This window comes from Strongyloides ratti (assembly GCF_001040885.1).
Source record: "Strongyloides ratti genome assembly S_ratti_ED321, chromosome : X".
NCBI lineage: Eukaryota > Metazoa > Nematoda > Chromadorea > Rhabditida > Strongyloididae > Strongyloides > Strongyloides ratti.
In genome coordinates this window covers 3,170,899-3,186,681 of record NC_037309.1, presented here as the reverse complement: position 1 = coordinate 3,186,681, position 15,783 = coordinate 3,170,899, and the positions used below count along the sequence as shown (strand labels likewise).

At 22.2% G+C, this 15,783-nt stretch overlaps 4 protein-coding genes across 4 annotated transcripts; 3 read left to right on the top strand and 1 right to left on the bottom strand.

The window, feature by feature from the left end:
• Positions 1 to 421: 421 nt before the first annotated feature.
• SRAE_X000066300 (Hypothetical protein) lies at positions 422 to 1,581 on the top strand (the record flags this gene model as incomplete). Its single annotated transcript, XM_024645034.1, has 3 exons — positions 422 to 482; positions 530 to 819; positions 967 to 1,581. 3 exons carry the CDS (start codon positions 422 to 424, stop codon positions 1,579 to 1,581), a joined length of 966 nt encoding a protein of 321 aa, XP_024510532.1.
• Positions 1,582 to 2,161: 580 nt separating this feature from the next.
• SRAE_X000066200 (Inositol oxygenase) lies at positions 2,162 to 3,072 on the top strand (the record flags this gene model as incomplete). The annotated part of the gene is made up of 3 exons (XM_024645033.1): positions 2,162 to 2,311; positions 2,354 to 2,925; positions 2,964 to 3,072. The coding sequence occupies 3 exons, from the start codon at positions 2,162 to 2,164 to the stop codon at positions 3,070 to 3,072; spliced, it is 831 nt and encodes a 276-aa protein (XP_024510531.1).
• A 3,071-nt stretch (positions 3,073 to 6,143) lies between these two features.
• SRAE_X000066100 (Astacin-like metalloendopeptidase) lies at positions 6,144 to 7,638 on the top strand (the record flags this gene model as incomplete). Its single annotated transcript, XM_024645032.1, has 2 exons — positions 6,144 to 6,203; positions 6,244 to 7,638. The coding sequence occupies 2 exons, from the start codon at positions 6,144 to 6,146 to the stop codon at positions 7,636 to 7,638; spliced, it is 1,455 nt and encodes a 484-aa protein (XP_024510530.1).
• Positions 7,639 to 12,188: 4,550 nt separating this feature from the next.
• Positions 12,189 to 15,359, bottom strand: SRAE_X000066000 (Trypsin Inhibitor-like, cysteine rich domain-containing protein; the record flags this gene model as incomplete). The annotated part of the gene is made up of 1 exon (XM_024645031.1): positions 12,189 to 15,359. The coding sequence occupies one exon, from the start codon at positions 15,357 to 15,359 to the stop codon at positions 12,189 to 12,191; it is 3,171 nt and encodes a 1,056-aa protein (XP_024510529.1).
• Between the last annotated feature and the right edge of the window lie 424 nt (positions 15,360 to 15,783).

Genomic DNA, 15,783 nt, shown 5'->3' with positions numbered 1-15,783 from the left:
AAATCGTATGATTAAGATAAATAAAAACAACTAATAGTTTATTTAAAACTTGCTTTAATAATTGTACTAAAAGAGAAAATGATATAAAGAAAAGTTTATTAAATTTATGCTTTACTTAAATATATCTATATTTTATATATTACCCATTAATTAATTATCTAAATAGAATATTGTAATTTTTTATAAAATTTATTATTATATAAAATTGTTAATTTATTTTCACATTATTGTTGATATATAGTACTATTATACCTAAATAATTAAATAATACATTCTTGTAATTTTTTAAAAAATTTATGACGTCTCTCAATAAACATTTTTTGTATTATTTTTCTTAATTTTATTGATAACAGAAGAGTATATATATATATATAATATAAATATATTACAAAAATTATATTTTATTAAATTTTTTTCTATTATGGCAAAAATTAAAAATATTATATATTTTATATATATAAGTATATTTTTATCAACTAAAGGTATTTTAAATAATTTATTTGTAATAATAATTTTATTATTTTTTCAGTATTTTCATCAAATAAAGATATACTAAGAGATAGATTACTTCATACAGCATGTGAAAAAAATAATGCATTTGTTTTTTGTGCTCCATCTACAACTATTAAACCACCATTAAATTCTCAAGTTATTAATAATGGTTTAAACAAGATAGAAAAATTAAATAATAATGAAAAAAAAGAAACCTTTAGAAAAAATGATTTTATTGATGATGAAGAAGAAATTCAAAAACCATTAGTACGATCAGATAAAGAAATAAAAGAATCATGTTATAAATATTATCCTTTAATAACACAGGTAAATTTATAATAAACAAAATTTTTTATTTATAATTATTAATAAGAAATTAAAAATTAATCATTTGACAACATAATATATTTATAGATATTATATTTTAAATATAAATAAAAAATAATTTATTATAAATTAAATTTTTTTTTATAGAGTTGTGGTAAACAACATTTAAAAAAAGAAACTGTTGCAAAATGTATGGGGTATTTTAGAGATTGTAAACAATATATTCCTCAAGGTGATCCTCTTGGAGCTATAGCTAATGCTTTTACAAGTGGTGTTTCATTAAATTATGGATCATTTGATGTTAAAGGTATTCCATTTTATCCTGTAAATGAAGAAGGTGCTATTGGTGCTGGAACATTTGGTGATGTAGGATTTGGTTCATGGGGTGGTGGTTATTCACATAATGTAGGTGTACGTGATTATTGGAATCAAAATTTTGATGTTGGAGCTAATTGGTATGAGGGACGTTATGGATATAGAACAGGATGGTCTGTTCCTTTAGTACAATCACTAGGAGTTGAAGGTGGTGGAGGAACAGATGTTAATGTACCTCTAAGAGCTGATAGACTTGGTACTGTTGATGTTGATAATCATTATGGAGTAGGAGGTTATTATAAACATAACTATCATACGGGAGTTGATTGGAGAAGAGGTGAAGTACAAAATACCTTTGGTGTAGGTGTACCATTTGTTGGTGTTGGTGTGCAAACAGGTACTGCTGTTGCTTTCCCATCATTAGATACATGGTTACCTGCTGGTTAGGATATATTTTTTTTACAAATAATTTTTATATAATTAAATTTTTTTATAATAAAAAAAAAAACTTTGAAAAACAATTTAAATTATCAATTTTTATTTGTGTATTTTATGTTTTACTTTTGTAGCAAATTTATAAAATGTTTAATTGTTTTTATTAAAATTATTAATAATATAATAAATTGGCACTTTAACAACTTTTTTTTTGTCTACAAATTTGAACCAAATTATTACTATTTTAAAAGAAACTTGTTTTATAATAATATTATTTCCTTGAAATATTTCAATTATACAGTTTAAATTAATTAATTAATAGACTTTCAATAATTTCTCATCAATTATGCATTTAAATATAACATCTTAACAGATAATTTTTTTTTTAATTTTAATATAAAGTATAGAAGTAATCTTCTATTTTTAATAGTTTAATTATTAGTTAATTATAGCAAAGATCAAAAAGTGGAAATAGGATGTCAATTTATTATAAAATTGTAAGAAATTTTAAAGTATAAATAGTAAAATAAACTTTATATTTTATGATAAATTTTAGTTATTATACTTAGTCTTTATTTAATTATCTAAAAATATGGTCGTAAAAAATGACGTAGATGTTAAAAAAAAATCAGAAGATTTCAGATTATATGAAAAAAATAGTAATGATCCTATTCAAATTAGAGTTAAAAATCATTATTATAAACAACATAAATTTCAAACTGTTGATTTTGTTAATAAAATGGTAAGTAAAATATTATTCATATTTAATATTAAATAATTAAAGCATAAAAAATGGTTAGAATTTAATCATGGATCACTAGAAATATTAGAATGTTTAGATTTATTAAATACATTAATTGATGAAAGTGATCCAGATACTGATGATGCTAATATAGTTCATGCATATCAAACTGCTGAAAGATTACGTAAAATGTATCCTGATGAACCTTGGCTTCATTTAACTGGTTTGATACATGATTTAGGAAAAGTGATGAGTGTTTGGGGTGAAGTTCAATATGCGGTAACAGGAGATACATATCCAGTTGGTTGTGCTCCTGTAGATTCAATTGTATATGGAATTGAATCTTTTGAGGGTAATAGTGATTTAGAAAATTCTAAATTTAATACAAAATTAGGAATGTATAAAGAAAATTGTGGAATTGAAAATTTATTAATGTGTTGGAGCCATGACGAGTACCTTTATCAAGTTTTAATTAATCATGGTTGTACACTTCCAATGGAATGTCTTCATGCAATAAGATTTCACTCATTTTACCCATACCATACAGGAGGTGATTACAAATATTTTGAAACAAAAAAAAATATTGAATTAAAAAAGTCTATTGATATTTTAAAGTATGTTTAATGAATTAATTTATATGTTGTATTTTTAGTTCTTGTGACTTATATTCAAAAAGTGATACAAAACCAGATATTGAAGAATTAAAACCATACTATCAATCACTAGTTGATATTTATATCCCTGGTAAAGTAAATTTTTAATAGCAATATATTTAGCAGTGTAAAAATTCTACTTAAATTTATTTAAATGGAAAAAAAATTTTTTTTATAGTTTGATACTATTTCATTATTTTTTTAAAACTATATTTTTTTTACTCATTTCTCAATTGCTTGTTTTTTATTTGTTTTGTAAAATATTTTTAATTTGACTTTATTATACTAACAATAATATTCAATGTAATAAAGTAATATCAATGGCAAAATAATTTTTATCAGATTAAAATTTATTTTTATACTTTTTATCAAATTTTTTTGTCAAATGTTCTATAATAAAGTTTGCTTTGAAAAAGTATTTCTTAAATAAAGGAATGTTTCATTAATGACATTATTATGACGAATGAATGATAATATGTAGTTTATAGTATCAAAGTAGTATTAAATTTTAAATGTGTTAATAATTTTTTATGTTACCAACGCATAATAAAATCTTATAGAAAATAACTAGTTTAACAAAATGTACATATATTTGATTCCACAAAATATGTCTCGTTCTTTAAACTTTAATTTCTTATGCTAATTTTAAAATAAGATATTACATGGTTACCAAAAAATTTTCAAATTATTTTAAAAAATATGAATTAGCTTTTATATGGTTTTAAATTGTCTTCTAAATTTTAAAAATCAATTTAATAACTTATATTCTTAAGTGTTAAATCTACACAATAATGTTATAAAAAAAATTTATAATAATTAAATTAGTTTGAAAATATTTTTTATCTTATTTTGTTAATTAGTCATTTGATAGGAAAAAAAACTTTTTAAAAAAAAAATTATACACTTCTGAAAACAAAAATATTACTTTATTATGATATGGATAACAAACTTTTAACAGTAGTAAGAATCATTTTATTCAAGTTGATATTTAACTTCAATAATATATTATAATATAAATAGCTCTTTTTTAATAATTTATCAAATTTTGTTAGTAATGTGAATAAAAAGTTTAAAATTAAAAGATTTTTTTTTATTAACACTTATAGTATAAAATATTTTTAATGTTTTAAGTAGATTAAAAAATAAAATATTTTTCAACCAAAAACGTTATGTTTGTCATTTGATTTATAATGTTATATTTTTTACTTTATCTAATATAACAATAACAATGTTTCATAGGTAAATATTCATTTAAAAAAATGTAATTTCTTCCCACTTACCAACAGAATCTTTTTGTTAATTTATTTGTTAACAATTAATTTTCACGCATTGAATTGTTGGATAAAAAATATTAGATATTAAACAGCTATTGCTTGTTTAATTATTTATTATTTTTTATATTAATAAATAAGCAAAATCGTTTTTCTTAAAAAAATCACTTTTATTTCAACTATAAAAATAATCATATATAATAAATTTTATAATTAGCAATAATATTTTTTAATTAAATAAACATAAAAACATATAAAACTAAAATTAATATTTTATTTTTAAAATGTTTTATTGTCAAATTTACTGTAAGTGCAATTACGATAAAAAAACAATTTATTTTATGAATTAAAATAATAAAATATTTATTTTTATCTTTCTCAAGATTTTTTGGCAAAAATAACAATCTTCCGCATATGAAAAATAAAAAAATACAAGTGTATATGTAACATATAAACAATAATTTTAAGATTTTGACCATTATTTTGGCTATAATATATAATTTTGTCTCGCTTTTCAAGAGCCAAGAAGCGAGCCGCGCCATGATAGCTCAGTTGGGAGAGCGTTAGACTGAAGATCTAAATGTCGCCGGTTCGATCCCGGCTCGTGGCATTCCCCTACAAAAGGGGATTTTTTTTTAAATTTAGTTTTACTAAAAAATATGTCAAAATTATGATATTATCACCCAAAATATATATATTCAATTATTTTCATGATTTATTTTAAAAAAAATTACTTTGTTTTATCTTTTCAAATACTTTATATAAACAAATAAGACAATTATAAAATTATTTTTTTTTTTTATTTAATTCTTAAATATAATTTATCATTTTTTAAGTTTAAAGCTCTTATAATTCAGGTATTTTTTCTTAACAGAATAATTATAAATTATATATTAAAAAAGATGTTATATTAATATAAATAGTTTTATGAAGATAACTGTATATACAAAATAATTATTAAATAGATTATACTTATATATCAATAAAATTAATATATATAATTTACTTTTACTAGCTTATGTAGTATATTGTAATTTTTATATAAATACAGCTGCAACGTTATAATTAAAATTTCATTTTAGTTTTATTCATTATCAAAAATAAAAAAACATTATCTAATTGTTTTAATAATAAAGTCATAATTTTAAAACGTTAATTATATTTATTGAAAAATCCAATATAAAAAATTTAGAGATATATTAAACACTTAATATTTAAAAAAAAAAATAAAAATACATCTTATCAGTAAAAATGAAATTAAAAAATATAACCAATAAAACAAGATAAACAAAACATAAATATAATAAGTAAAATTAATTAATTTGTAAAAAATAATCAAGTGAAAGATTGTGTAAAAATATTTTAATTATAGAAATAATATAAAAAATTTCTCTTAAGTATTAGAAAAATATTATCAATAGACATTCCTTTAAGTAGTTTTTAAAAATATTATTTAAATTTTTAATTTTTTGTAGACATAAATTTATAAAGTTTAAAATATTGAACTTCTAAAAAAATAAGCAAATTATTTAAAAACATTTACAACAATATAATATTTTTTTTTTTTAATTTTTAAACTTAACATATTTAAAAAAAATATATGTAACAAAATGTTTATATATCAAATAACTTTTTTAAACAAAATAAAATAAATAAAGTTTGTAAAAATCTAATCTTGTATTGTATAAACTAAAGAAAATGGAGTATAAATTATTTGTTTAGAACTAAATTAAAATAAAAGAAAAAAATTTTTTTTCCTTTTTATTCATAATATTCAAATAATTTAATATTTATATGAAAGCTTTTTCTGGTAATATGAAATGTATATAAAATTTTGATATTCAGTAATAATCACATTAATTGTCTTTGTATTTAACCTTTTTTTTCAAAGATAAATGTTTTTAATATATGATGAATATTAAAAGTATAATTCTTCTACACATATTTCTTTTTGTTATTACTACATCGGTATGTTAATTTTTTTAACTAATAAATTTATTTATTAAAGTCACCAATATATAATTACCATACTTCAATAAATGAAGATAATGATTTAAAATTGACAAAAGAATTAACAGAATTTTTAGAATTGGTTATTCAAAGATTTGAAAAAACGATGAAATTAGACGTTAAAAAACCACGAGAAAACATTAGCAATTATAGCAAAAATAATGATCTAAAAGATTCAATAGAAGAAATAGAAGAATCAGGATATTTTGGAGGTGATATGGTTCTTACTGAAAATCAAGCTGATGAAATATTTGAACAAGTTTCACAAGCGGCTAATAATAATAATGTTAGCATTTCTGACTTATCATATGTAACAAAAAGAAAAAGAAGAAAGAGAAAAATAAAAAATGACACTTCATTGAAATGGGACACTTCAATAGCATATTACGTTGATACAGGAGTAAATAGTTCATTAGTTGATGAAGCTTTACGATTAATACAAAAAGAAACTTGCATAGAATTTGTAAAAATAAGTCAATCATATAAACTTAGAGAAGGTTTGAAATTTTACTCTGGTAAAGGTTGCCATAGTCATGTTGGTAAAATTAGTCAATATGCAGCTCAAGAAGTAAGTATTGGACCAAAATGTCATACCATTGGAACTATTCAACATGAAACTATGCATGCATTAGGATGTGAACATGAACAATCAAGAGCGGACAGAGATGACTATTTAAAACTATTCATGGAAAATGTAAAAAAAGGACATGAACATAATTTTCTTAAAATTGATTTAAAAACTTTTTTAACATATGAAACTAAATATGATTATGGTTCTAATATGCAATATCATTCTAAAGCATTTAGTGAAGCTAAAAACTTTACAATGCTTCCAACTTTACCATTTTATGCAAATACTTTAGGTATGGATGAGGGGATGTCTTTTCTTGATACCAAATTGTTAAATTTGCATTATTGCAATGATTTGTGTTTAAATAGCTTAAAATGTAGGCGTGGGGGATATCAAGATCCTAATAATTGCAAAGTTTGTAAATGTATAGAAGGATTTGAAGGTCCTACGTGCAATGAATTACCAAAACCTAAACCAGAATGTGGTAATGTTGTTCGATATAACATCACAAATGAAATGACAAAAATTAAGGTCGTAGGTAATTATAGTTGTATTTATCATTTAAAAGCACCAAAAGGTAGTAAAATAAAAATAAAAATATTATTTTCGGCTTATCTGCCAAAAAAAAGAAACACGTGTCAAAAACAAAATAGTCTAGAAATAAAATATTTAAGAGATAAAACACAAACTGGAGCATTCTTTTGTGATACTCAAGAAGGTTTAACTCTGGAAACAAAAGATCATTATGTTCTTCTTTATCATAGAAGCAATAAACAATACAATGGAGTAGAACTTACAGCAAAAATTTTAACGCCTAAATAAAAAAATTTTAATTAACTTTAACTTACATAAGTTAATTTTCAAAAAAAAAAAACAAAAATAAATCAAAATTAATTTATACTATAAAAAAAAATTATTTTATGAAAAGTATAATTTTTTTTGGAAAGATTCTATGCCTCTTAAAAAAATTATTGTATATTTTATATATCTTAAAATTAATTTGATAAATTTTCAAAATAATTTTATTTGTCATCTTTAATTTAACATTAAAAATTTACAAAATCAGTAAAAAAGGGTTTTAAAATATAGTGATTTTTTACATAAAGTTAATTTAAAATGTATTAAATTATTTAAAGTATGAATTTATTTTTAAGTTATCAGTAACGATTGTATTACAATATATATATTTATTGCATTTTCATGTAATATATTATACAGACTTAAAATTCTTTTTTTATGCTGAATATAAAAAAAATAATTAAAATAATAATAATTTTAATAATATAAATTTTAATAGTTATAAGTTGCATCAATTTGTAAGAAATTCGTATATCAAAAAAATACATCTATGTTGATAAAACGAAATAGAAGAGGAATCTAAAAATACTTTTAAGTAGTAATAAAATTAATAGTATGTTCATTAATTTATTTTTTTTTAAATAATACTACTTTGACTATAAAAAAAATTTAAATATTTAACTCAAATCATTTTTATTATTGAAAAATTCGGAACATTCTATGATTTAAACTTCTTTTTTGTTTTTTTTTAAACTTGTTAGAACCAAAATCTATTTTACTACCTTAATTTTTTTTATCATGCTGACTCATGTTTACAGTAAGTGCTTATACTTTAACAGTTGATAATCTACTTACAACACTTTATCGTTGTTTTAATTGTTCTATTTGAAAACTTTTTGAAACTATAACACTAATATTAATATTAAACTTAGAAATGAACATAAATACAATTGCTACAAAATATTTTAATTTGTTTTTTCTATTAAAATCATATTTGAAAAAGAAAAAAAAAGATTAAATAATTTAATAAACCTAATCATTTTATATTGATTGGAACAATCTTGATAAAATAAAAATTTCTATTTAGTAAAATCAAATTTGGTACAACTACCAAAATATTATATTTTTCTATTAACAAAAAAAAGTTATTTTATTAGTATTACAAATTTATTTTTTAAAAAAAAGTAGTAACATTAGTGAAATATATTTATGTTAATTGTAAAAAAACCAAAATATTGTATTGTAAGATTATTTTAATAATTTTAAATTTTTTTGCGTGTTAATTTAGTAAAATTAAAAAAATTGAACATGCTTTTTTCAAAAAAGATAATAATTTAACTATTCATTTTACAAATAAATTGTTTTTAATAATAATTTATATTTAATGAAATTCTTATTGATTAAATATATATATCTTGATTAATTTAAATCAAAAATTAAAATTTATCATTATATATTATTAAATACAAATAAACCCACTTCATCACTATATTCAATCAAAACATCTTTTATAAAACTGTTTTTAATAAATATTTTTTATTAAATGTCAAAATTTTTTAAACAGTAAGCTAAAGAATCTAAAATAGTTATTATAGTATCTATTTTGCTATTCTAGATGTTTGTATATCTTGTTGATTTATTTTAATTTGAAGACAAAGCTAAAATAAAATTATAAAAGGCATTAAAAACAAGTCATTCTAGTTAATAAGTTTTTTTTTAATCTTGATATTAAAAATTATTGTGATAGCATCATTTATTATTTTATTATTCTTTCTATGTTTTTTTGCTGTCATGACAGTTGACGCTAATGATACAAATACTTTTGTTGGTGTACAAAAATAAATAGCAACAATAAATAGAAAAAAATAGCACATTTTTTTTATTGCATGATTATATATATATCCATTTTGATTATTCTGACCATGAGATAATTTTTAATTTTATACATTGGAATATCAAGTAAAATATTACATTTGAATAATAAGTTTTTTTTTTGTATAACTATTTTTATTTCTTAATATAATTATTGTACTATATTTTAACAATTTTATTTATATGTTTATGTCATTACTAAATTATTTTCTTATAAACATTATAAAAAAAAACATTATTTATTAATGTAAAAAATTGGACATGATTCTAAAAAATATTATTGATAATCTTTTAGTAATAATAATTTTTAATTTATGATTTAATTTTCAAATGAAATTTTTTATTTTTTAATGATTGTAAAAACTTATTGAAGTTTTTTCTTAAAAAATATCTTTAATTATTAATTAGACGAATATATAAAATGTAACGATACTAAGACATATAATGTTATTTTTCAAATGTGTCTGTCTTAATTTTATCAAGTTAATTATAAAAAATAAATTTGTCAAAATTTTGATAAAATATAAAGTATAATATATTTTTGTATTATATTAACTTTAAAATTTTTATTTAATTAAATTACCAAATAGTTTAAATAAACATATTTTAGTAAATTTTAAAAATAGAATATATTTATATGTTTAATTATCTTTATATAAAAATAAACTTTAAATAGATCACTTTCAGAGTTACGTACGTACTTAATTTTTAAAAACTAAAATTAACTTTTTTAAAAGTTTAGAACAATTTAATATTATATACAATAAATAAAACATTTAAGAATAAATAAAAAGTCTAGAAAAAGTTTATAAAAAAAATTTTTTATTTATTTATTTTATTTTTCATTTATTAAATGTGTTAGTTAAAAAATTTTATTAAATTAATATTGTAATGTTAAAAAAAATACACATATCTTAAATTTTCAAAAATAATTTCCGGCATTTACGTTCGTTTAAAATTTATCTTTTAAAATCTTCAAATGTAATGTTTTTAGAGTTGATTAAAGCAATTAAAAATACCGTCATGTATTAAAATTTTGTATAAAAAAAAGTCCAAAAAAATTAAAAATTTATATAAAAAAATTGACTTTTTAAAAATGTTGAGTTATATAATTAATAACTTATATCAAAATTAACCTTTTTACCATGTTCATTTCTTAGTATATAATGAAAAACGAAAGATAATGAAGCATTTGTTAGTAGAAAATTATTAATTTATTTCAATGTATTAAACTGGTACAAAAGCTTTATATTTTCCAATAATTGATATATTTTTCTTTTAAAATTATTGATAGATAAAATTGTTATATGCATTCAATATTTGTAATAAATGAAATTATTAAATTGCCATAAAATTTACAATGAATTGATTACGAAAATTTCCAATAAAAATTTTTATTATGATTTTATCATTATAATTACTTGTAGATAGTTATCATATTCGACGGGTTATTAGCTAGCCATTGATAATTTAGATTCTAATTGTTATAATAATTTATAAAAAATAATAATTTTATCTATATATAATTTTATTTTAAAACTAATATATCATAATATACATATATTAAAAAATTACGATAATTCATTTTTTATGAAAATTTTGAAACAATTTCATGAATATATAATATAAATTTGTTTTGAAATTATGTATAAATGTAATAATACAAATTTATCTACTCAATATTCAGTAGTACAACACAAAAAATTACACTATTTATCTGAAGTATATTTCTTTTTAAAAATATATATTTTCTCAATTAAAAAAAATTATTAAAAATGTTTATATTAGATTAAAATTACAAAGAAGTAAAGGTGAATTAATGTGGACAATTTGTTTTAACATATTCTACTAACAGTTGGTATTTTGAAATGTAAAAATTAAGATAGAATTATTAAACTTTAATATGATTTTATATATTGAAGATAAACTTTAAAAATTAGTAAGATAAATGTTAACAAGATAATTTAATTTTTTGCTACTACTGCTATAAAAATTTTTTTTAAAGATAATGTAAAAAAATTTATTTAACAGTTTAAAAAAATAGAATTTATCATATAAAACAAAAGCTAACAGATATTTTAAAGCAATTAAATTAATATGTTTGAATTGTTTATTTTTATTCAAAATATATGATAACAAAAAAACTATTTTATATTTAATTAGCTTATCTTATTAAGTTAGATATACTTTTTCTATGGCTAATAATAAATGTATTGTAAAAATAAAAGTATCTATTAAAATTCATGATTTAGCTAAATTAAATGTTTTAAATTATATATATGATAATGCGAGATAATTAGTTTTTATGATAACATTATTTAGTTTTTATCCAGATATTTTTTTGAAAGATTTCTAATCAACTAGCAACATTAAAACTATCAGAAATTAAAAAAAAAAACTAAATGGTTAACTAATAGTACTATTTTTATAAAATCATATTCATTAGAATATATAATGTTAAAAAACTATAAAAAAGTTGTGATAATAATTTTACTAAATATTTTTTGTAGCAACTTGTTAAAAATCTTAAAATTTTTTGTTATTAAGAATTTCTATCAAAGTATTTAAACAAACAGTAAAATTTAGAAAAAATTATTTTTTTTAACAACTCAATTTTAAATAAATAAATGTACAATTAACAATTAATAAAAAAATTTTATTTTAATATAAAAGTAAAGCATTTACTTTAAAAAAATTAAATCTTATCTTAAAGATATAATAGAAATAATTTTTTGAACAGTTTTTTTGATATAACGGAATATATATCCTCTTTTATTAGGCAATGTTATATTTGTTGTGCTTGTAATATTTGTTAGACATTCTTCAACTGGTACACAATTATTGTCATCATCAAGAGCAAATGGTGGTAGACATTCGCATCCTGGAGCATTGCATTTGTAGACACAATCTTGAGGTTTTCCATCGTCGATAGAGCATCTTGGTGGGCATGAGCTTGTGCATGTAGAATATACCATATTAGCTGGACATGTTGGTGTAGATGAGCATTCTGCACGTGGTACACAATCGCCTTTTTCATTAAGCGCAAATGGTGCTTGACATTCACATCCTGAACCATTACATCTGTAGACGCAATCTTGAGGTTTTCCATTTTCGACAGAACATTTTGGTGGGCATGAGCTTTTGCAATCAGTATAAACCATATTTTTCGGACATGTTGGTGTAACTGGGCATTTGCTACGTGGTATACATTCTCCTTCATCATTAAGAGCAAATGGTGGTAGACATTCACATCCTGGAGCATTACATCTGAAGTTGCAAGGTTGAGGTCTTCCATTGTCAATAGAACATTTTGGAGGACATGAGCTTGTGCAAGTAGAATAAAACATATTTTTTGGGCATTTTGGTATAATTGGGCATTCGCTACGTGGTACACATTCACCTTTTTCATTAAGCGCAAATGGTGCTTGACATTCACATCCTGAACCATTACATCTGTAGACGCAATCTTGAGGTTTTCCATTTTCGACAGAACATTTTGGTGGGCATGAGCTTTTGCAATCAGTATAAACCATATTTTTCGGACATGTTGGTGTAACTGGGCATTTGCTACGTGGTATACATTCTCCTTCATCATTAAGAGCAAATGGTGGTAGACATTCACATCCTGGAGCATTACATCTGAAGTTGCAAGGTTGAGGTCTTCCATTGTCAATAGAACATTTTGGAGGACATGAGCTTGTGCAAGTAGAATAAAACATATTTTTTGGGCATTTTGGTATAATTGGGCATTCGCTACGTGGTACACATTCACCTTTATCATTAAAAGCAAATGGAGCACGGCATTCACATCCTGGTGAAAGGCATTTATAAACACAAGGTTGAGGTACTCCATTTTCGATTGCACATCTTGGTGGGCAGGCGCTTCTGCAATCAGTATAAACCATATTTTTCGGACATGTTGGTTTCACTGGGCATTGTTCACGTCGTATACATCTTCCTTGATCATCAAGTGCAAATGGAGCACGGCATTCACATCCTGGTGAAAGACATATATAAATACAAGGTTGAGGTTTTCCATTTTCTACAGAACATTTTGGTGGGCATGCGCTTCTGCATGTTGTATAAACCATATTTGCTGGACATGTTGGTTTTACTGGGCATTGTTCACGTCGTATACATCTTCCTTGATCATCAAGTGCAAATGGAGCACGGCATTCACATCCTGCAGGACGACACATTAAAATGCAAGGTTGAGGTTTTCCATTTTCGATAGAACATTTTGGTGGGCAGGCGCTTGTGCATGTAGAAAATACCATATTTGGTGGACATGTTATTGGAGTTAGACTAGTTGTTGTTGTGAGTTCATAATTTGGACATTCTCTACGTGAGACACATTCACCTTTATCATTAAGAGCAAATGGTGGTAGACAATCACATCCTGGAGAAAGACAAATTTTCTTACAAGGTTGAGGTTTTCCTTTTTCGACAGAACATCTTGGTGGGCATGCGCTTCTGCATTTAGTATAAACCATATTTGCTGGACATGATATTGGAGCTGGACTTGTAGTTGGTGTGCCTACATACCCTGGACATTCTTCAATTGTAACACATTCACCTTTATCATTAAGAAGAAATGGATATCGGCATTCACATCCTGGTTTAAGACATTTTTTAGGGCAAATAACAAATCCTGGATCTATGTCATCACATTTTAATGGGCATGGGCTTGGGCAAATACTATAAACCATATTTTTCGGACATGATATTGGAGCTGGTTTTCTTGTTGTTGTGGCATTATATTGTGGACATTCTTCACGTTTTATACATTCACCTTGATCATTAAGAGCAAATGGTTCTTGACATTCACATCCTGGAGAACGACACATTTTAATACAAGGTTGAAGTTTTCCATTTTCTACAGAACATTTTGGTGGGCAATAGCTTCTGCATGTAACGTAAACCATATTTGCTGGACATGATATTGGAGCTAGACTTGTAGTTGTTGTGACATTATATTGTGGACATTCTTCACGTGGAATACATCTATTATGATCATCAAGTGCAAATGGTGGTAGACATTCACATCCTGGAGCATTACATCTGTAGACGCAATCTTGAGGTTTTCCATTTTCAACAGAACATTTTGGTGGGCATGAGCTTGTACATGTAGAAAAAACCATATTTTCTGGACATGTTGGTGTAGGTGGTTTAGTGGTTGTTTGCGGTATGAAGCAATCAATTAATTTTACACAATTACCTTCCTTATTTAAATAGAATCCAGCTTTGCATTTACAACCAATTCCTCCACATCTTAGTGAACAAGATTTTCTTTTGAATAATGAAAAAATGTCACAAGTTAAAGGACAAATAGGTTTACAATATGTAAATTCACTGTTAGGTGGACATACTTCTTCATTTGGATCTTTAAGGCATTCATCAAGTTTTACACATTCATCTTTTTTATTTAAATAGAAACCTTCATTGCATTCACAACCATGACCATTACATCTTAATATACATGCATTTACTTTTCCTATGTTGGAACATGTTTGAGGACATGATGATAAACAATCAGTGTAATGTGAATTATTTTTATTGGCACACATTAATGAAGGTTCTCTTGTTGTGATTGGAATTTCTGTTTCTTTAGATGGTACTAATTCAACTGTTGTAGTTGGTTTCATAGTTGTTGTAGTAAGATATTTGTAGCATTTGTGTCTTCTTACACATTTATTTTCTTTTGCTAATACATATCCTCTTTTACATTCACATCCTGGTCTTATACAATCAAAATAACAATGCCTATCCTCATAAAATTTCTTTTCACATGTTCTAGGACATGAATATCTACACATTCTAAAAACCATTTTTCTTGGACATTTTCTTGATCTAGCATTTGTAATAAATGACATAGACAGAATTAAAAGTGTATAAATCAATATGAAATACATATTTGTAAATCTTCTTTACAAAAACTGATGTTAAATTCATAACAATGTTTCATTTTTATACTTTTTTTAAAGAACATTAATTATAAATTATTAATTAAATAAATATAAACATACATCAACTTTAGGTTATTCCAATATACTTCTATTTTCAATTTATTTATTAAAATAGTTATAAAAATAGGTATTAATTTCAAGTTAATAAATTACTTTTAAACAATTAAATAATTTTTATTACAAAAAAAATCAGATAAATTTCAAAGTATTTTTGTTATCATTATGCTTTAAACAAAATTTTTATATTTTCAGTATGAATATTTTTTTTTAATATAATTTATCTGCTTGAAAAATTATTTAATTAGTGTAATACTTTTAAATAAATCTAATT